At 44.9% G+C, this 22,688-nt stretch overlaps 1 protein-coding gene across 1 annotated transcript in view; it reads right to left on the bottom strand.

Moving 5' to 3' along the window:
• Nucleotides 1-266: 266 nt before the first annotated feature.
• Nucleotides 267-22,688, bottom strand: part of LOC308609629 (cAMP-dependent protein kinase catalytic subunit PRKX) — an 83,871-nt gene continuing 61,449 nt past the window's right edge. The window contains exons 4-9 of the mRNA XM_081223365.1: nt 22,265-22,384; nt 14,338-14,433; nt 8,299-8,356; nt 4,858-4,935; nt 2,927-3,074; nt 267-399 (exon numbers count right to left, since the gene is read on the bottom strand). Coding sequence (XP_081079491.1) covers nt 2,949-3,074; nt 4,858-4,935; nt 8,299-8,356; nt 14,338-14,433; nt 22,265-22,384 — 478 coding nt within the window. The 3' untranslated portion in view covers nt 267-399; nt 2,927-2,948. The remainder of the gene's footprint in view (nt 400-2,926; nt 3,075-4,857; nt 4,936-8,298; nt 8,357-14,337; nt 14,434-22,264; nt 22,385-22,688) is intronic.

Here is a 22,688-nt window from a genome sequence, read left to right as displayed (position 1 = left end):
CACTGCACAATTTCCCTGCTCCAGGCACACCGTCCTTTTTATACACACACACACACGCACAGGCGCACACACACACAATTTGTGGTTGTATCTGAACAAGTTCAGCTCACACTTATAAAGTCTACGAGAAAAAAACCCCCAGGATATCCCAGTAGGAACACAAGCCCAAAAAGAAGATAAAATCTACAACCAAACAATTTTTCAAAATGTCCTACTGTGCAGTCGATTTCCAGTTGCTTAAATAATTCTAGGTCCACGAATGTCAATGGCTCTGCAATCTCTTTATATACATCCGGGTGTATATATATGTGGAAAAGTCCTTATCCCATTAAGAAGATGTTTCTTCAGGTCTGCCTGGGGGCAGCCATCTGTCCTAGGCAGGCTCAAATCACCCTGTTTCTGGCATGAAATTAGACAAAGGATTTTGTTAGTTTTTAAACACCTGGGTAAAGTTTGTCATCCTAAGAACAACAACAACGATAATAGCAGGAAAGAAACCAAACCTTCCTTTGGAATTCTTACTGCAAAGACCCACAAGCCTGAATTCTAAGGAGAGAAGATGCCTAGTAAGAGAAATGGAACAGTATTTGAAAGGTGGGTTTTTAATGTTCTATGGTGTTGACATCCACAGAACTAGCCCCTCCTCACACACGATGAGAAGGGAGATTCATCACTCAGGCAAAAACAGATCCTAGGGCTTCCCTGGTGGCGCAGCAGTTGAGAGTCGGCCTGCCAGTGCAGGGGACGCAGGTTCGTGGCCCGGTCCGGGAAGATCCCACATGCCGCGGAGTGGCTGGGCCCGTGAGCCATGGCCGCTAAGCCTGCGCGTCCGGAGCCTGTGCTCCAGCACGGGAGAGGCCACAGCAGTGAGACGCCCGTGTACCGCACAAAACAAAAACAAAAACAACAACAACAACAAAAAACAGATCCTAGTTTCAACGTGCTTTGCTGTAGGATTATACAACCAGAAAAAACATTTTATGATGAAGAAAACTACAAGGCACAGAGAGGTGAGAGGTCCCCTGCCAGCTGTCTTAACATCCATCTCCACCTGCTGAAAAGCAGGAATCCACACAAAGATGCACGATTCAGTCACATAGCTCCAGAACATAGCTCCGGAATCCTGTAATGAAGCTGAACTTGGGTCTCACCTATGGTATTAGATTTCGCTTCATTAAAGAATATCTTTTCGCATAGAATCATCACACCTAATCGCTCAGCGGAAAATACCAGCCAGTAAAATTACTGAGATAGATTCAAATATGAATGTGTCTGGCTTTTAGAAGAAGCAAAATGCAAGCTGGTTGAATAAACAGAAAGCAATGTGATCATGAAATGATCTCCTGACTTCCAAAGGTTCATCAAGAATGTCATCAAATACTGCCCCTGCCATTGGCCAAATTATTAAAAATAATTCCACTATAAAGCTAGAAAAAAAATGATACAAATGAACTTATTTACAAAACGGAAACAGACTCACAGACACAGAAAACAAACTTATGGTTACCAAAGGGGAAAAATGGGGAGGGAATATGTTAGGAGTTCGGGATGAACAGATTCACATTACTAATGTATAAAATAGATAAACAACAAGGACCTACTGTACAGCACAGAGAACTCTACTCAATGTATTGCGAAAACCTACAATGGAAAACAATCTGAAAAATATATATACATATATACAACGGAATCACTTCGCTACACCTGAAACTAACACAATATTGCAAATCAACTATACTTCAATAAAAAATAAAAATTAAAAAAATAAAAACCAACCCCTAGATACCGGGGAGAAAAATAAAAGGCAATTAAACTAACTCAATAACTAACTAAATAAACTAGACCTTCAAAGTCAGAGAGTCATAGACCTTCAAAGGTTCGTAGAAGTAAGAGACTCAAAATCATTTCTTTTAAATCTCAAATTAACTTGAGCAAATTTTCTACGAGGTGTTCTCAGATGATTCCTTTCTAACAAAAAGAGACCCAAGAGCCCTTCTGAAAATACTTGGGAAGTATTGTGGTCTGGACCTCGGGGATTCCAGGAAGGAGCCACAAGAGATATGCTTCTTAAATGTGTAGGCGCACCGGTCTCCTAGGAGCCGTATTTATTGGTGCAGACGCTGCCGCGGCAGGTCGGTCCAGGGAGTGAGATCCTGCTGGTGAGGCTGGGCTCTGGCCGTGCGGCCCACACACACCGGCTGTTTCTTCTGCTGCCCTGGAAAGGGCTCTGGCTGGTTCTGCTCCAACGCTCGTGCCCGAAGTGGGGAGAGAAGCCCCATTCGGTCTATGCAAGACCTCCTGCACGTGACGTTCTGTCAACCTCGCTGATTTTTTTTTCTTTTTTTGCGGTACGCAGGCCTCTCACTGCTGTGGCCTCTCCCGTTGCGAAGCACAGGCTCCGGACGCGCAGGCTCAGCGGCCATGGCTCACGGGCCCAGCCGCTCCGCGGCATGTGGGATCTTCCCAGACCGGGGCACGAACCCGTGTCCCCTGCATCGGCAGGCGGACTCTCAACCACTGCGCCACCAGGGAAGCCCCCTCGCTGATTTTTAACTACTAAAAATAAAGATACACCTTGTCGGTTACCCATTTTAAATACAGCAGTGTGTACGTATCAATCCGAACTCCCAATATATCCCTCCCCCCTCCCCCCGACCCTCCCCGCCTCGTAACCATAAGTTTGTTCTCTGAGTCTGCGAATCTGTTTCTGTTTTGTAAATAAGTTCAACCAACAAGGACCTAATGTACAGCACAGGGAACTGGGCACAATATTATGTAACAGCCTAAATGGGAAAAGAATTTGAAAAGAGAATAGATACATGTATATGTTAAAAGAAAGAAAGAAAGAAAGAAACAGAATTCAACTGATAAAATTAATGAATGAAATAAGAGATGCCTTGATATTAAAGAAAAAAAAAAGATATACCTTCCAGGTGGGGAGCCCATGCTCAGAAATTCTTGAAGACTTCCAGATCTTTCTGTGACACCGGAGGGGCCATGTTCCAGTCGTTCTCGGGATAAGCTTCGAAGTTGGAGGTGTCACCCTCGCTGCCCACTTTGGGCACGATGGGAGGCTGGGGGATAAACAAGACACAACACCGTGTTACAGACGAACAGTGCGCGCCAGGATGTTACTACGCTCAGTGCACATTATTGCGCTTTGCACAGACTGTGTTTTTTACAAATGGAAGCTTTGCAGCAACCCTACCCTGAGCAAGTCTATTGGGATCCTTTTTCCCACCACACTGGCTCACTTCGTGTCTGTGTCACATTTTGACAATTCTCACAGATCAAACTTTTCCACTATGATTATATTTGTTATGTTCATCTGTGACCAGTGATCTTTGATGTTACTACTGAAATTTTGTTTTTTTTTGTTTTGTTTTGTGCTTTTGAGTTAAGGTATGGACACTTTTTTTAGACATAGTGTGACTGTATGCTTAATAGACTACAGGATAGTATATATTGTAACATAACTTAATTTTTTCTTCTTCTTCTTTTTTTTTAATTTTTGGCCACGCCTTGGTTTGCGGGAATCTTAGCTCCCGGACCAGGGATCGAACCCTACCCTTGGTAGTGAAAGCAGAGTCCGAACCACTGGACCACGAGGGAATTCCCTATACATAACTTTTATATGTGCTGTGAAACCAAAAAATTAGTGTGACTTACTTTATTGTGCTGCTCTGGAACCAAGCTTACAGTATCTCTGAGGTCTACCCATACATCCCTCTATGTCTACAGCTTTATGTGAAAATGTAAAAAGAACTGGAAAACAACAGAGCTGCTTTTCTTTGTTTATGAACAGGAAAAGCTTGAAATTAAGGTATTGCAAGTGACTATCTGCCTTCCAATGCAGGGGACATGGGTTCGAGCCCTGGTCAGGGAACTAAGATCCCACGTGCCGCGGGGCAACTAAGCCCGCGTGCTCTAGAGCCTGCGTGCCACAACTACTGAGCCCGAGCGCTCTGGAGCCCTCGCACCACAACTAGAGAGCCTGCGTGCCACAACTAAAGACCCGACACAGCCAAATAAATAAATAAATAAAAACAAATACTTTTTTTTAAAAAGGGAGAAAATAAGAATATGTGTATCCACCTGGGTTTACATTAACGTAAAGAAACTTTTAAAGGATACACAGAAGAATCTAATAAAAGTGGTTACCTATAGCCAGCTGGGAGGGGACAACCTGGCCATGTATACATATTAATATTGATTTGGGTTTTGAACAATGCGAATATATTACCTAAGCAATTTTGTAAGTCAGTGTAATAGAATAAAATACATAAAAGTTAAAACCTTGAACAAAAGGAATACCAGCTCCACCCCTAGAGTCTGGGCTGGGGGCCAGGCATTAGCATTTTTTACGTCTCTCCACTGGCGCCCAAGTGCAACGTTGGAAACACTGCTGTTGAGGATACCCATCAATAACATATTCAGTTCAAAGAAAGATGAGGGCTTTCCTGGTGGCGCAGTGGTTGAGAGTCCGCCTGCCGATGCAGGGGACGCGGGTTCGTGCCCCGGTCCGGGAGGATCCCACATGCCGCAGAGCGGCTGGGCCCGTGAGCCACGGCCGCTGAGCCTGAGCGTCCGGAGCCTGTGCTCCGCAGTGGGAGAGGCCACAACAGAGAGAGGCCCGCATACAGAGAAAAAAAAAAAAAAAAAAAACGCTGGGGTCTTAACCCCCCATGAGGTGACTCTTTAGCTGAGCTCTCCCCTGAATTGGGAACTTGGCTTATTAACGATTTGGGATGGTCGCTCGTATCAAATCAATTCATTATGTGTCCATGCTAAGTAAATGAGCGCTCAGGAGAGCGCCAGGCTGCCCAGGTACGAACTGCCCATTTAAATATGTTGTACCTTCAGTTTCCTTCCTGGGACAGCCTCCCAGTCCACGGTCCGGAACCACCGATGCCGTTTCACATCTTCCGCTCCATTCTTCAAAAGAAACATGCATCATCAGTGAACAGAAGGTTGACAGGCTAGGCAAGAAAATATTCCCAAAGAATCTCTACATGCTTCCCTACAGAGAAAACACTAGAGTTTGCTATGTTTTGAATCACTGTCCCCAGAGTGTGAGCTATTAGGGAAAACTACAGATGAAGGCATGTGAGTTTCATTTGCTTTCTTTCAGCGTAGAAAGAAATCCAGTCACGAGGTTCACGTGTATACTGCTCTGGACCACAAAGACCGAAGTCTAATTATGGTTCAGCCTCTTGACATAAAGTTAGACTTGACACACGGTCGGGTCTGAGTTTGACACCTGTTTTCATCTTGACAGTTTCCTCAGGTGAAATGACGCTCATTTTAGAAACGTATAAACTGAGATTCATTAAATGATGTCATTTGCTCTGTACTGCCCAGCGAGTAAGTCTATAACTCAAACTGAGGATGTCAAACTTCAGAGATTTGAACAACTACCCAACGTTGCCTCTCATTTAACAATGTGTATAGCACAGGGAACGCTACTCTATACTCCGTAATAACCTATATGGGAATAGAATCTAAAAAAGAGGGGATACGTGTATATGTACTCACTTTGCCGTACAACTGAAACTAACACAATACTGTAAATCAACTCTATTCCAAAAAATTTTTTTAAAAAACAAAACACAAAAACCAATGTGTACTAAGGTCTGTCTAGTTCATCCTCAGCTGTGGTGTCAATAGCTGGACAGGAGACACCACCAACACCAGGACCTCTGAAAATCCCTTCCAAGTTCTCAGCCTTCAGCTGCACCCTTTTTCTCCTTTTTTACGACACTTGTAGCAACTTTTTAATCGATTCAATGTGTGAAGTTATAAGACAGAAACATGTGAAGTCTGTGACACAGGAGCCAGTACATCTGAAGTTAACTTTTTAAAACGTGTATCCGTTCATATTTTTTAAAGTTTTAAATGATTTACCCACAAAAAAGAAAATTCTCTGTAACTGTTATCTCCAAAAGGAAGGAGATGGGGACGTCAATGTTCTCTACTTTTTTCCAGTCCTATTATTTTGAAAACTCTTTTCCTTTTCCTGTTTCTTTCCATCCATATATACGTCAAACAATGACATCTGACGAGTGTTACCTTGAGCGATGCTGAGAGAAGGTACATAAGACTGAAGGTTTACTCCCTAAAAGTTCAAACTCAGTATGGATACTAAGGTACTGTGATATCTAGATAGATGACAGAGAGATAGATATAGATGATTGTAGGGGACAGATGATGAGCTATTTAGATAGATACATTTATAGATGATAGATGCAAGTTAGGTAGATGGGTGTTCAATAGATAAAAGACAGATAGATGATAGACAGATGATGGAAGATAACAGACAGATGATAGGTGATAGATACATAGGCAGATAGATGATAGATAAATTGATAGATAATGGAGAGATAGATATCTAGATAGATGATGGATATATAGGTAGACAGATGATGGAATATGACAGACATATAGATAGACATAGATGACAGACAGACAGATACAACAAATAGACAAAGAAGTGAAGAGAGAAAGTAAGTGCTAGAAACTTTGCAGGTGTGGAGGACACAGCAGTGTCCACAGAGGAAGAAGGAGTTAAACACAATGGTCTGGTTTGGAAATAAAAAGAGAAACACTCCAAATGAAGGAGCGCCAGGAGGAGAAAAGCAGCCTGCTACTGGATGGACAACCATCCTGTTTCACAGATGTGTTCCCTTCACCAGTGACATCCAACCACTTAGCGTTCACTTCCCTCCTTAAGGAGATGAACACATGAGCCCATCTGCACGAGCAGCCTGAACTAGCCAACCAATTTAACTAGTTAGGTACTGAACTGTGCTCCCCACGAAAGGACATGTTGAGGTCCTAACCCTCAGCACCTGTGAATGTACCTTTATTTGGAAACAAGGCTTCTGTAGCTGTAAACAAGTCAAGATGAAGTCACTGGGGTGGACCCTAAATGCAAGGACAGGGTCCTTATAAGAGACAGAAGAGGAGAGACCCAGACACAGAGGAGAAGCCCCGGGAAGACAGAGGCAGAGACGGGAGGGAGGCAGCCACAAGCCCAGGGACGCCTGGAGCCCCCAGAAGCTGGAAGAGGTGGGAAGGACCCTCCCCAGGAGCCTCTGGAGGGAGCGCGGCCCTGGGACACCTCGACCTCAGACGTCCGGTCTCCAGGACTGGGGGTAGGATGGATGCCTGTGGTTTTAAGCTCACGGTTTGCGGTCCTTTGATACAGCCGCCCCAGGAAATGGACACACCCACATAAACAGAGGGCCCCAAGAGATCTGCAGGGTTCAAGTCTCACACAGGTCTACTTTGTCCCTCAAGACTGCAACTGACAGGGTCAATGCACTGGTCCACGTTTAAGTTTATCCACAGACATCTAGAGCTAGAAAGAGCTAAAAGATGTCCCTGGTTTGTCTCAAATTCAGCAGTGCCATAACAGAACCAAGACAGGCATATATAATATCATAGTTTATACAAGTCAGCTCCTTACATATATTTCCCTCCAGATGAAAAGTCTGACAAAATCACACACGGTGTACAACTTCTCAAATGATGATGAATTCACACAGAAACCCGCACATGCACGTTTGTAGCAGCACTATTCGTAACAGCCAAAAAGTGGAAACAGCCCACGTGTCCATGGATGGATGGATGGATGGACAAACAGCATGGGGGCCAACCACACAGTGGAATATGACTCCGCCATGAAAAGGAGTGAAGCTCTGACACAGGCTACAACGTGGATGGACCCTGAACACAGGATGCTCAGTGAGAGAAGCCAGACACAAAAGGTCATGTCTTGTATGATTCCATTTCCATGGAAGTTCAGAATAGGGCAATCTACAGACACAGAAAGTAGCCTAGTGGTTGCCTACCACCAGGACAGATAGAAGGATAGAGAGGTCATAGCTACAGGATACAGGGTATGGGTTTCTTTTGGAAGGGATAAGCCTGTTCTTTAGAACTGTGGTGATGGTTGCACAATTTTGCAAAGACATTACAAGCCATCGGACTGTCCACTTTCAACGGGTAAACCGGATGGTATGTGAATTATACCTCAACAATGTTGTTTAAAAATATAAAAGTAAGTAAAGTCATGATTCGTAACCTCCAGATCACTGTTGAGTCACTGGCTCCTTTGGAGAGACAAGGAGATGGGGTATAGACCTAGGTTGATTCCGCATGCCCCAGAAACCCAGATTTGGAATTGGACCAAGGACTGAATATGAATGGTCTGCCTGCCTTTGCTGAAGTGTGTGACGTCAAATGACAGGCACTTATAACGAACACCACTTAACACATACGGACGGAAACGCTCACCTTCATGTTTCCCAGTCTCCTTGTTCTGTCGACAACGAGCAATTTCTTAATGAGGTCTCTGTGTGGGAGACGGAGATAAAAACACAGCCATGTTGATACGGACCCATGCAAACACAGCAGGTCAACAGCAGTAAAATCCACACCGTGCAACGTGGACACTGGTGCGATGGTTCACGCTGGCTGAACGCTCTCTGACGCTTCTTTCTAACCATTATCTGTTCCTAAATAATTTCTGTGGCGTAGAGTTGCGAGAGGGACCTAGCTAAGGGGAAGAGGTTGATTAAATCATTGTAGAGAAGAATAGCCGTTGAGCTGGAGCCGGAGCAAGAGAAAATGCGCCTGCCCTGGGGATGGTGAGGCTTCATTTCAAACATACGAGTCAGGCTATCCCCACCGACTACAAGACATGCACTTTTACCAAAATCGATGGTCTTGCTTTGCCCTGCGGGTCTGCTTATTTGTGGGATTCTTGTCTGGCCATCCTTGCCTTCCCGTAAGCACGTAAACTCATTGGATCCCTTTCGTGTGTGCTGGTTCACTTAGATCCTCCCTCTAAATAGCAGACGGGGGGACTTCCCTGGTGGTCCAGTGGTAAAGAATCCACCTTCCAGTGCAGGGGACACGGGATTGATCCCTGGTCAGGGAACTAAGATCCCACACGCCGTGGAGCAACTAAGCCTGTGTGACACAACTACTGGGCTTGCACACCTCAACTAGAGAGCCTACGCCCTTTGGAACCCGCGCACCACAACTACAGAGCCCGCGCGCCCTGGAGCCTGCACGCCACAACTAGAGAAGAGAAAATCTGCACTCCACAACTAGAGAGAAGCCTGCACGCTGCAACGAAGAGCCCGCGCACTGCAAGAAAAGTTCCTGCATGCCTCAACAAAGATCCTGCGTGACGCAACTAAGACCCAACACAGCCAAAAGTAAATTAAATAACTAACGAACTAAATAAATAATCTTGTTTAAAAATAAATAAATAAATAGCAAGCAGTATCAGAATACAGCAGGACGGTCAATTATGATGGGAAACTGGAGATGGTTTTCAAGACTTCCAGAAGATGGGCTAGCTTCTCAGAGTAACAGTTAAGGAAGTAAAAAGTATAATGTGTGTGTTTAAGTATCCAATACGCTGAGTACATTGTGTATAATAATACCCAGGGACTTCAAGCATATAAGGATGTTTTCCAGGACAATCAAAAACCCCCGACTCAGCTTTAAGCATCTCAGCTTTCCTGAATCCAACGATGCCCCGGGGTGAGTAGCACAAACCCAGGCTCCAGCTACGCCCTGGGTGCTGTGGGACCAGCTAAGGAGGCTCAGATGCGTCAGGTGATAAATATGAGGGACCAGGGACCCAGGGTTCCTCACACGTGGACTGTGAAATCTCCCAGGTTCCTACTGATGTCCAACTCCGTCAAGGCATCACTGTAACACAGAGTTTCCCAACACTGTGTATCCTTAAGTAGAACTGGAGTCCTTCTAGACGTTTTCCCAAACCCATCTCAAAGAGAAAACCCAAGAACACTGGCTCACCTAAGGCTAGGATTTAGCCTTAAGGCTAGGATTTTGATGTGTCCATCGAAAACAGAGGAAATTTACTCCTGTGCAAGGCAGAAGGATACAAGAGTGCTGAGAAATGAAGGTAACTTTCCCATACTTAGTGAGTCACCCCTTCATTATTTTGACATACCAAAGAAACAAACCAAAAAAACAAGGTCACCAAACACCACACTCCCAAAACATCCCCAAATCCATGTGTTTTTTCTTCTTTTTCCCTATTATTTACAGCACCCTCAGCCCTATGAGTGCATATCCTTAAAGCTGCCTGTCCCAGGATCACAAGAAAATCAAAGATTTATTTAATATATAAAATTAGATCTTTGCAAAACAGCTCGATCCTGAAGGCAGAAGGTGCAAAGGAAAAGGGGCCACCCGATATGGCAAAGCCACACAGGAACTCTGCAAGCATCCAAGACGTGACAGGTGGGCACCTCCATCCTGGAATGGCTGTGAGTCCACTGGCAAGCCCTTGATTCACCGAGGCTGAAATTCTGAATCCTACTGACTCCCCGGGTGCCAGCTGGCTTCTCCTCGGCCACTTTCAGACACAGAGAAACACTTGTAAATAAATATGAGTTCTACCAAGTTGGCACCAAGCCCCAAAGCTTTTACTTCCTTTTCAATTATATATGTTCCTGCAAGGAATCTTAAGCTTCATCCAAAGAGACATTTGCCCAGGCCAACACGCTGACACGGTCCAATGCTGAGGTTGTAGGAACCCACAAAGGACCTGAAAAACTTCAGTCAAAATTCTACCCTCAGGGTCATGAAGATCTAGGCAAAAACATGAAGAAGTAAAATTTTACTCAACTACGATCTGCCATCATTAAGGGCAGCAAAGGGTCCCAGGTTTCTGCCCTTGCTGAGCCCCCTCATTGGGGATGTGAGAGGAAGTGCCTGGAGCTGCATACGTGAGCCCTAACACTAACCCTAACCCTAGCCCTAGCCCTAACCCTAACCTGTACCCTAATCCTAACCCATACATTAACACGTACCTGTACCCTAACACGTACCCTAACCCTAACACGTTTCCGTACCCTCACCTGTACCCTAAACCTTACCCATTCACTAACCCTAACCCTAACCCTTACCCTAACGTGTACCCTAATCCTAACCTGTACACTAACACTAACCCGTGCCCTAACACGTACCCTAACCCTAACCCGTTGTCGTACCCTAACCTGTACACTAAACCATATCCGTTCCCTAACCCTAAACCTAACCCTTACCCTAACCCGTACCCTTACCCTAACCCGTACCCTAACATGTACCCTAACCCTAACCCGTTGTCATACCCTAACCTGTACCCTAAACCGTACCAATTCCCTAACCCATTCCCTAACCCTTACCCTAACCTGTACCCTAATCCTAACCCGTACACTAACATACCCATACCCTAACACGTACCCTAACCCTAACACATTGTCGTACCCTAACCTACACACTAAACCGTATCCGTTCCCTAACCCTAACCCATACCCTAATTCTAACCCGTACAATAACACTAACCCATACCCTAACCCTAACCCGTTGTCATACCGTAACCTGTACCCTAAACCGTACCCGTTCCCTAACCCTAACCCTTACCCTAACCTGTACCCTAATCCTAACCCGTACACTAACACGTACCCGTACCCTAACACGTATCCTAACCCATTGTCATGCCCTAACCTGTACCCTAAACCGTACCCATTCCCTAACCCTAACCCTAACCCTAAGGATTCCAGAACAGTCTCTGCTGCTCCTCTCCTGGAAGTAAACTATGAGAAAAAGACGGGGAGTTGGCAGGAGACCAGACGGAGATTATGCTTAGGTGTGTTCTCTTTCTATGACATCTTCTTGTTCACAAAACGTTGGAAACGTACTCAATATATGAACATGAGTGTAAAAAAGAATGAAATTGTGCCATTTGCAGTAACGTGGATGGACCTAGAGGTGATCATACTAAGTGAAGTCAGTCAGAAGAGAAAGACAAATATCATATAATGTCAATTGTATGCGGCATCTAAAAAATGATACAGGGACTTCCCTTACAGTGGTGAGGGCTCTGCACTTCCAATGCAGGGGGCATGGGTTCAATTCCTGGTCGGGGAACTAAGATCCTACATGCTGCACTCATGGCCAGAAAAAAAAAAAAAAGATACAAGTGAACTTATCTATGAAACAGAAACAGACTCACAGACATAGAAAACAGACTTATTGGGAAAGGGGGTGGGGGGAGATAAATTAGGAGTTTGGGATTAACAGATACACACTACTATATATTAAATAGATAAACAGGGACCTACTATATAGCATAGGGAATTATATTCAATATCTTGTAATAACCTATAATGGAAAAGAATCTGAAGAAGAATTCATATGTATATACATGTATGTGTATATGTATAACCAAATCACTTTGCTGTACACTTGAAACTAACACAATATTGTGAATCAACTATACTTCAATAAAACAAAATGGATTTTAAAAATTGTGGTAAAATAGAAATAAAATTTACTATTTTAACCATTAAAAATACATATAGTAACATAAGCAAATAAATGACCTAAGTTTTTTTTTTTTTTTTTTGCGGTATGTGGGCCTCTCACTGTTGTGGCCTCTCCCGTTGCGGAGCACAGGCTCCGGACGCGCAGGCTCAATGGCCATGGCTCACGGGCCCAGCCACTCCACGGCATGTGGGATCTTCCCGGACCGGGGCGTGAACCCGCGTCACCTGCATCGGCAGGCGGACTCTCAACCACTGCGCCACCAGGGAAGCCCTGACCTAAGATTTATGGACCTTCCCTTCTCTTGGGGAAACAACTCCTGGAAGAATTTAAGTCCTTCCTTGAAAGAGCAAGGGGATGCAGTCTGATGATCTTCTGTGTTGCCTAAGACCATCACACGTTTACAAAAGAAAGAAGCAGACTATGAGGACACAGGAGGTAGTTCATATTTATCTTGCTTGGAGCACGTGCACCCACGGCAACAGCGAAGTCATACCCATCGCGGGCAGGTCCCGCCAACATGCAGCGGGTATTTACAAGCCCCAGGTGTACCCAGGAGAATTCCAGGGAGTCTACAGGGGCTATCACCTAGCAGTGCCCATGGGTGTGAGTAGGCGCTAATCTGATCAAATCATTGGTCAATCGTTGATACATTTATAACTCAACTTTATTTTTTTCTCTTTATTTTGTCTTCTCTTAATACCCTCCCCCTGCCCTTCCTCACCCCCCCCAATAACTCAATTTTTAAAGTGTTTTGCCATCCATTCGAAACAATGTCACTCAACAGTGATGGGATTTGAAGCCTGGGAGAGAAATCCTAGACCACATTTCTTCATTTCTTTCTAGAGCAATAGACTTTTGAGTGCTGTATTCCCCTTGTCACCTTACTGTCAGACCATTCATGACACAGAAGTCTCCCTTCCGGATAATTTATGTCTAACTGGAGCCTCCTTTTCTGGCTAAAATCTTTTAAAACCTAGCTGGTGGGTCAAACACGACACAAGCTCCAGCCCACACGAACCAAGAAGAACACCATCCTTGACTCATACTGAGAATCTCTATTTAAGGTAAGTACATTGATCACTAAGAAACTAGATGCAGCCAGTGGCCCCAGGATCTAGAAAACTAGATGCATCCAGAAAACTAGATGTAGCCAGTGGCCCCAGGATCACAGCTGATCACTGTCATGAAATAAGTTTTCTCTGAACTTAATTTCCACAGGTTACTTTAAAAATATGTAGCAAAAAAGAGAGAAAAATTTAGGTCTCAACTAAACACAATTAACCCCATTTGGGGATCAGCAGAGGTTTGAAGCACCTATCAACGTATCTGGGAAATACAGTAAAACAGCTATAAATTAGGACTCACAACGGTGTAAATGGCTAAAAGCTGACACACAGAGCGAGGTCGTTGGAAAAATCGTTGGAAAACCTAAAGCATGCTTATCTTTTAAAAAATTTGGCTTTTCCCCCCATTGCCACAAAAATGCACACCCAAAGTTTAACACAGAAGCAATGCAAAAGTTCTTGAAACAACGAGGGCGTAACTCAAAATTCTAGCAGGAGAAAAGGACTTTAAGAATGAAAATAATTTAAGCAGGAGAGAAAAGATAAACTCTGCTAAAGCCATCAACACTTGGGCCAACCGCAAGTCTAGCTAGGAGGAAGGACACCCTTCTTGTCAAGTAACAAAACAGCTCTCTTATTAAATACGATAACAAATGCCTTTATTTGCTAATTGTAAGTGTCCTTTATTTTAAACGGTATAAAATAGGGCTGAGAGTCGTTAAAAGGTGAAGTCTCATCCCAGCAGAGTCATGAAAACCTTTTCCCTTTTGGTGGAAAAAATGACCGGTCAAAACAGCTTCAGCCCAGCATAGGGAATAACACAGGATGGTACCCTGCTCGGCAGATGCCATAACTGGGGTTTCTTAGATGCTTTCAAAATAAACACACCCAATGAGGAGGGAAACGGTTTACTTACTTGACACTGAAGTCCAAATGCCTGGGGAAATCTATCTTGCCTGCAAGAATTTTTTGGTAAATGCCAAATGCGTTGTCATCAAAAAACGGAGGAAACCTGTTAGAAACATAAACATCTATTTTTAGTGGCGAGCAACTGTGGAAAACATCCCTGCTTTGTTAAGGATGACTCTTTCCGCCTGACAGAATTTATTTCACGGCAGCTCTCTCCTCGCATCCTGGAGTCCATGGATGGCTCCAGACCAGCTTCGAAGAGATGGTTCCAAGAGGCCAAGCGTGAAGCACTGCAGCCCAAGTACAGAGGATGGGCCAGCAAAGAAAAGGCAACGACCATGAGACCATCTGACCAACTATGAGGTCACTAGGGAGACATTAAAAATGTCTCCCCAACTAGATCATGAGTGGACCTCTTTGTATCCTTGCTGCATACGGGAGTGTGTAGCACACAGTAGGTGCTCAATTAAGTGTACACAGGCCAAATGTAAGAGGATAGGTTACACTGTATCATATTTCTTTGGCTCAGGTACTTCCTAACTTTATAGAAGCCAGTATGTGAATCTCCACAGTCAATGAATTCACCTCCATCCTACTTTGGGAGGTGAGTGACAGCAAGGCTGGTTTCCAGTTTGCAATTTTAGGCACAAAAATCTACACTAGGGGTTGGCCAATGATGGCCCACAGCCCCTTTTGGTCAATAAAGCTGTACTGGCACAAGGCCATGCCATACACTTATGTATCATCTGCAGCACTGTTACCACAATTAAAGACTACAGTCTAGTTATAGAAACTAACAGACCTAGCCTTTCTAAAATCTGGAAATAGAAAAACAAAAAAACGTGACATAAGCTAAAGAAAAAATATACTTACAACTGCAAAGACCAAGAAAAATCCAAGAAACTCTAGAAGTAAACCACTAAATATATACTAGATAGCCACATGTCCCTGGGCACAAGGTATACTTTTGATACTTCCTCAGAGCGCTCAAGGCAAAGACCTTCAACTCGAAAGCATAACCTCTATTTAGTTTCTTTAGAAGGAGGTCTTCTAATTCAGTAGAATAAGCAACAGAAATATAAAGGGGAGTTTTCAGATGATGGTCTGACTGATGACAGCAAATCTCAATGATCAAATATAATTCTCGTGTTGATTCCAAATCAACTCCTCGTGTTTTTTTAAAAGAGAAACAGGGTATCATGGGTGGAATGGTGGCCTCCAAAGTTACACCCATGTCCTCACCCCGACTACCTTAAATGGGACCTTATACGGAAACAGAGTTTTTGCAGATGTGATGAAGTGAAGGGTCTGAGATGAGGTCCTCCTGGATGAGGGTGGCCCTACATCCAATGACAGGGTCCTTATAAGACACAGAAGAGGAGAGACCCAGACACAGAGGAGAAGCCCCGTGAAGATGGAGGCAGAGACGGGAGGGATGTGGCCGCAAGCCCAGGGACGCCTGGAGCCCCCAGAAGCTGGAAGAGGCGGGAAGGAGCCTTCCCTGGAGCCTCTGGGGGAAGCTCAGCCCTGGGACACCTCGACCTCAGACGTCTGGTCTCCAGGACTGGGAGGATGGATGAATTCCTGTTTTAAACCCCCCAGTTTGTGGAAATTTGTTACAGCTGCCCCAGGAAACCAATACACAAATATATTACAGAGAAGAGAGTCGAAAAATATTAAAAAAAATAAAGAACAGAAATATGAAGTACAAAAACAGAAATGAATGGGAAAGTGGAAGGAAAAGAGGTAGGTTCCTCAGAAAAATGGAAGATTCTAAATAAATGTAGAAATGCAGCTGCGTGTAGCATAAAATAGCCTTTTTTCCTTATGTGATACTTTCGTCCCTCAGCTTTACACTTGGGCGTGAATAGGAGCACAGGGTCCGTAAGACCACAGCTGTACCTCTTGGGGTCACTGGCTGTTACGGTCTCATAACTACAACTACTCTGGCCAGTTGTGCTTCCAGAGTTACCAGCTTCCATGGATTGAGAAACTAGCCAGGCCGGGAGACACCCAACCCTCGCCAACCGTGAACGCCTTGAAGCTCATCAATCCCAAGCTAGCCCTTCGCGTGCGTCAGGCGTTTCCTCCAACAGTGGTTGGGGGAGTCATATTCCTATCTTGGGGGGCGGCCCTGTCTGAGTACAGGCAGCTGTATGATTTCACTGGGGGAAACAGATACACATTCAGAAATGGGGCCACGAGAAAATGTGTCACCCATACCTACCCACGTGCATGGAGAATGTGGCACACAGTGCTCTGGGGGAGCTGGCATTATAAGACACTATCGTGGGAAAGGTATGTTAGCAGAAGTTGAGCAAGCGGAAAAAACAATACTAAGTGAGCACGAACAGATCCTGCCTGAAGGAAAAAGCATGCAGAAGGCGTATCAGAGAACTCGGCATGTGGAAAGTAGCCAAAGAAAGTGCCCTCAAATCTCTGCCTTTAATCCAACAGAATTCTTCCAATTATTTTTTTTTTTTTTTTTTTTTTTTTGCGGTACGCGGGCCTCTCACTGTTGTGGCCTCTCCCGTTGCGGAGCACAGGCTCCGGATGCGCAGGCTCAGCGGCCATGGCTCACGGGCCCAGCCGCTCCGTGGCATATGGGATCCTCCCAGACCGGGGCACGAACCCGTATCCCCTGCATCGGCAGGCGGACTCTCAACCACTGCGCCACCAGGGAGGCCCCAATTATTTTTTTTAAAGGGCTTCAAATGCTTGGCTTTTTAAAAAAATTATTCTTTCTTTCTTTCTTTCTTTAATTATTTTTTGGCTGTGTTGGGTCTTCGTTTCTGTGCGAGGGCATTCTCTAGTTGTGGCAAGCGGGGGCCACTCTTCATCGCAGTGCACGGGCCTCTCACTATCGCGGCCTCTCTTGTTGCGGAGCACAGGCTCCAGACGCGCAGGCTCAGTAGTTGTGGCTCACGGGCCCAGTTGCTCCGCGGCATGTGCGATGCTCCCCGACCAGGGCTCGAACCCGTGTCCCCTGTATTGGCAGGCAGATTCTCAACCACTGCGCCATCAGGGAAGCCCGAATCCTTCCAATTCTTAATAAACGGGTGCTCACCATACAGAAGTGGGCATTATATGCACCTTGCATTGTCCATGGTGAGATGTAGTCAGAAGGACAACCTGCTCATCCCCATGAAGGCAGGCTCAAGACTTTCGTCTGAAAAATTCATGCCAATTTTGCCATTTTCTCCATCATCTTTCTGGATTCTTTTTATAGATACCTTCGACCTACCTAAATCTTCCAGTAAAAAAAATGGATTGTCCAGAAATAGGCACCATCGTTGTTGTGACCTCGTGTTCTTCATCAGACACCCAGAGACCCCTGTTACAAAATGATGGTCCTGGGATGTCCCCCGTGGTCCAGTGCTTAAGACTCCATGCTTTGGACTTCCCTGGTGGCGCAGTGGTTAAGAATCCACCTGCCAATGTAGGGGACACGGGTTCGAGCCCTGGTCCGGGAAGATCCCTCATGCTGCGGAGCCACTAAGCCCATGCACCACAACTACTGAGCCTGCGCTCTAGAGCCCTGAGCCACAACTACTGAGCCTGTGCGCCTAGAGCCCGTGCTCCCAAGAGAAGCCACCGCAATGAGAAGCCCGCGCACCGCAACCAAGAGTCGGGTTCCTCGAGGCCTTTTCAGGAGATTTGTGACTCCCTTTCTCTGACTATAAATCTGAATATGGCTGCATTTTCGTCATATACCTCAACCAAAACAACGAATCACACCAGACAGAGTAAGAGAGAAGGGAAGAACGCAGTGGCCCGCAATTAAGCTGGACATAAAAGAGACTAATGCACATGGGAAACAACGTCACTCTTTTCTCTAAATATTTTTAATACTAGGACATAGTTATTTTTTTCATTAAAAATTTGATTTATGTTAACCATTATTTTATCACCTTATGTATAAGATATGCTTTTACGTATAAATTTATATACTTATATATATAATCTCAGTTTAATTTTCAAATGTGGTGAACGTTGACAGATATAACCTGCATCCATGAGAGCTCTTTGGGGTCGATACTAATATTTAGGGGCATTTTCATAACTTTTAGGAAGGGAGTAACTTTTAGGGCAGATGGTTACTGGAAATTTTTAGGGCCCTGCGGCTGTAATGTTTTGAGAACCACTGCACTGCAGCTAATGTTCCACATGGATGCAGCTCCAAATGCAGACTAGTTCCATCTTCCTGAAAAACAGGCGTGTGACTGAAACGCTCCACATGGGTGGATATGAAAGGAGCCGATGATGGAAGACATCAGGGCTGAGCTGGGTGCTCCTGGGAAAGCCCATGAATGGGCCACCTATTTTCAATCCAACCGAAACATTTCTTACTCGATGAAAATAAAATCCCAGTTACGACATGCTCTCATACCTAATCATGTAGCTGGTTGTACCCAACAAATGTACTTCTTGTACTTCATGAAACATTTCGCCCACCAATGAAAGCAATAAGCAAAGAGACAAGACAGAGTCTAGCCTGATCTTGCTAAAGGTGCCAAAACAGGAAATGGAAATCCAACAAGCACGCGGGAGACGGGGACTTGGAAGAAAAGGCCATCTCCACCATCTATATGATAACTCCCTCCCACTGGCCACCAAAGACGTCTGGGTTCAAGGGGGTGAGAAGAGCAGCTTGCACCATCCAGTGATCTCGTGGGCAATCAACACACGGAACCAGATAGTTTCAGATCCACTGAGTGCTCCAGAGAGAACAGAAAGGAGTGCTAGGGCGGAACGTGGCTGGGAGCAGCGGAGGAGGGCTCTGAGGGCAGGTTACAGGTGAGCCTGAATCGTGAGGACCAGAAGAGAAGGGACCAGCCGGGGGGATGCCCTCAGGAGGCTGGCAGAGAGAGGGACAGCAACGCCTCATGGGGTGCTGGAGGCACAGCAGGAAGGCCTGCGATCCCAGGAGAGGGGCCAGGCCTCCGTCTAAGGTGGGCAGGTCTTGTACAGACCGACTCAGAGCCTCGTATAATGAAGAGCTCTGGGTCCTTCCCCTCGAGGGCTGCTAGGGAGAAGGACGTGGCCTGGCGGGTGTCAGTGAGGGACCCCTCCAGTGGCTGCCAGGGGGAGGTGTCATGGGCAGGGGGCAGCTGGAGGAGACATGAGGACACTCGGGGCTGGTCCAGGCGAGAGCAGAGGCTGGCCAGACTTCAGGGACAGCCCAGGGTCAGCCAGGCGTGCAGTGTGGGCAGGGACGGATGTCTCTGAGAATACCACCCAGACAAGCCTGACTCTAACTGGAGATGTGGAAAACAAAAATATGCTGAATGTGAACAAACAGTTCCCTTTTATGAAATGCAAAGTTCAGCTTACGGTGTTCTAGGTTAGGAGAGGGTTTTAATTATTAATCTCCAAATATTCTAATAATAGGACCTAGTAATAGATTCTAATTACATTATTTTCTACTGAATTCCCAATATTCTCTGAGAATACTAGAACTGTATGGCTAACATTCTACTGGAATAGAATATTTTCTATTTTCTAATATTCTAATATTTTAATATACTACATCCCAATAGTAATTAGAATATTATTTTAATATATCTTAAGAGTATCTTAGTTACTGTTAAAATAGCATATTAAATTATTAGAATTCTAATATTTATGTTTATATAATAACTCTTATAATAATTCTAGTATATCCTAATATTATATTCTAATTCTACCCTATCTTACTTTATTCTACTCTATTTTCATAATTTTCTATTATAGTCTTTCAATACTGTGTTCTAACAGTATATTATACTCCAACCTTGCCTTTCCTAATGCTATTCCCCATTATTATATTCTGTACTATTATACTCCATCCTAACAATAAAGACAGAACAGAGGACACATGGACCCCATTCTGCTACACGTGACTGGGTGCCGGGATTCAATTCTCCTTGGGCAAGGCTGCCCTCTCGTGGTCGGCAATGTACAGGAAGGAAGGTATGCTGCTGGCCTGAGTGTGGAAGCTGATCAAGTACAGGTGCAGAGAGATGTACAATTTCTCTACCTTCTTGGTGGATTGACCATACAGGCTATTTATTTCAGCGTTCTGCTTTGATTAGGACTTCCTGGGCTAGGGTGCCTATGAAGAAATTTGGGTCTATGTGATTTGCTAGAGGTGTTTGACTAAAGAGCAATGGAAAATGGAAAAGATTAGATAGATTGATAGATATTGATCTATGATTGATAGATATTGATCTATGATAGACAGATATTGATCTATGATTGATAGATATTGATCTATGATAGATATTGATCTATGATAGACAGATATTGACCTATGATAGACAGATATTGACCTATGATTGATGGATATTGATCTATGATAGATATTGATCTATGATAGACAGATATTGATCTATGATTGATAGATATTGATCTATGATAGATATTGATCTATGATTGATAGATATTGATCTATGATAGACAGATATTGACCTATGATTGGTAGATATTGATCTATGATAGATATTGATCTATGATAGACAGATATTGATCTATGATTGGTAGATATTGATCTATGATATTGATCTATGATAGATAGATATTGATCTATGATTGGTAGATATTCATCTATGATAGACAGATATTGATCTATGATTGACAGAAAGGCAGACAGCTAAAAATTAATAGATATACAGTTAGAGATAGATATAAATAGATGATAGGTAGATAAAAATAAATATATAGAGAGTTAGAGATCGATACAGGTCGATGATAGAATAGATAGATGACAGATGATAGATACATAGAATAGATGACATATAGATGATAGATAGCAGATATACAGTTAGAGGTAAATAGGTATAGACAGTAAGACAGACAAATAGGTAGATAGGTGACGGATATGAATGACACACTAGATGACAGGTACATATGACGAACAGGTGACAAGAGTGGGGAGACAGGTATATTATGTAAATAGATGACAGAACTGACAACAGATACAATAGAGAAGATAGACAGATAGATACAGATGACAGATAGACAGACGATAACTAGACATAAACGCCAGACAGACCATAGATAGATGCTGAAGAGATGGATGACTGATAGACGAAGACGGACAGGTTTGCACAGGTTCCCCCCACCGGCTGCTCCCACACTCAAGGCAGGAGAAGGCCGCTCTCCATCTTTCTCTCCAACTGAAAGCTGTGGACCAGCCCTGCAGGGAACCAGACAGGCACGGAACAGGCTCCGGCTTTTAGTAAAACCAGAGTAAACTCGGTGTCTGCAAAACCTACCAGCAAAAAGCACAGCCGCCAAAGAAGGCAGGAGAAAGGGAAGGGGTGGGAGTGTGGACGGAGAGCCTCGCGCTCACAGGACGAGGAGGAATCCCCAGGTCCCCAGTTTCTACAAGGGGGATGCCTGCTTTGTGTGTCCATCCTGCACGTCTCATGCAGAAGCCACACTTCAATATTTAATCATGCCAACCCTTTGAGAAACAGTCCGACTCTCGGCTATCTGGACCAGGGGCAACGTGATTCCTAACCTCCCCCGAGGCACATTTCGCATTTCAGGGAAGAACACCCCCTTTCCGTTCTGGCACACTATCCGTGCATAACGTACTCAGTTGCGTTATCCAACACGTACGTTACCCAGCTCTGGGAATCACCCCAGAGTGTCCGTGCAGGAGATGAACAGCATTTTCTTGGGAGACAGGGACACTTAGAGACAGGATAGAAGACCTCGACAGCTGTGCCCTGCGGGTCCTTCAAGCCTGCGCTTTTACTCTTAGGAAATCAAGCCGAACGGTCAGTTCATGTATCACCGTCACCAGCAACGGGAAACTGCTGTGCGACCCGACCCCGAGAATCTGCCCCCGACCCCCAATGCCCCATCCTAGGGGCGGGCTGAGCACCCCAGGGCCAGCGAGTGGGGCAGGGACTCGCTGCAGACTTCTCCATGGAAAGCCAACTCACCCCGAGAGCATCTCAAATATCAGGATGCCGAGCGCCCACCAGTCCACGGCTCTCCCGTGGCCCTTGCTCTGGATGACTTCGGGGGCCAGGTACTCGGGGGTCCCGCAAAGGGTCCACGTCCTGTGGGCAAAGAAGGGGGTCCACAAAACTCAGCTGTGCTTGGCCAGTGCATGCGTCTCAGAAGCACTGAAGGTTAGTCATTGAATGGATCAATAAGATGCCTTAAACCCTCGCCCGGTGGATAAAGACAGTAACCTTGTCTCCCCTGACTTTTGGCCTTTATAAACACTCTGTAACCGAAAAAGAATCTGAGTAACGGCCCTGTTATCACGGCTGTGTCTTGTTCTTGGTGCTTACTTTTGCTGCTCAGAAGCAAACCCGCCAGTCCCTGTTTTCCCATAAAACGATGGGAAAAAGGATTCAA

This window comes from Mesoplodon bidens (assembly GCF_964165515.1).
Source record: "Mesoplodon bidens genome assembly, chromosome: Y".
NCBI classification, from domain to species: Eukaryota; Metazoa; Chordata; class Mammalia; order Artiodactyla; family Ziphiidae; genus Mesoplodon; species Mesoplodon bidens.
The sequence above is the reverse complement of the archived record's forward strand: the minus strand, read 5'-3'. Positions and strand labels throughout refer to the sequence as shown.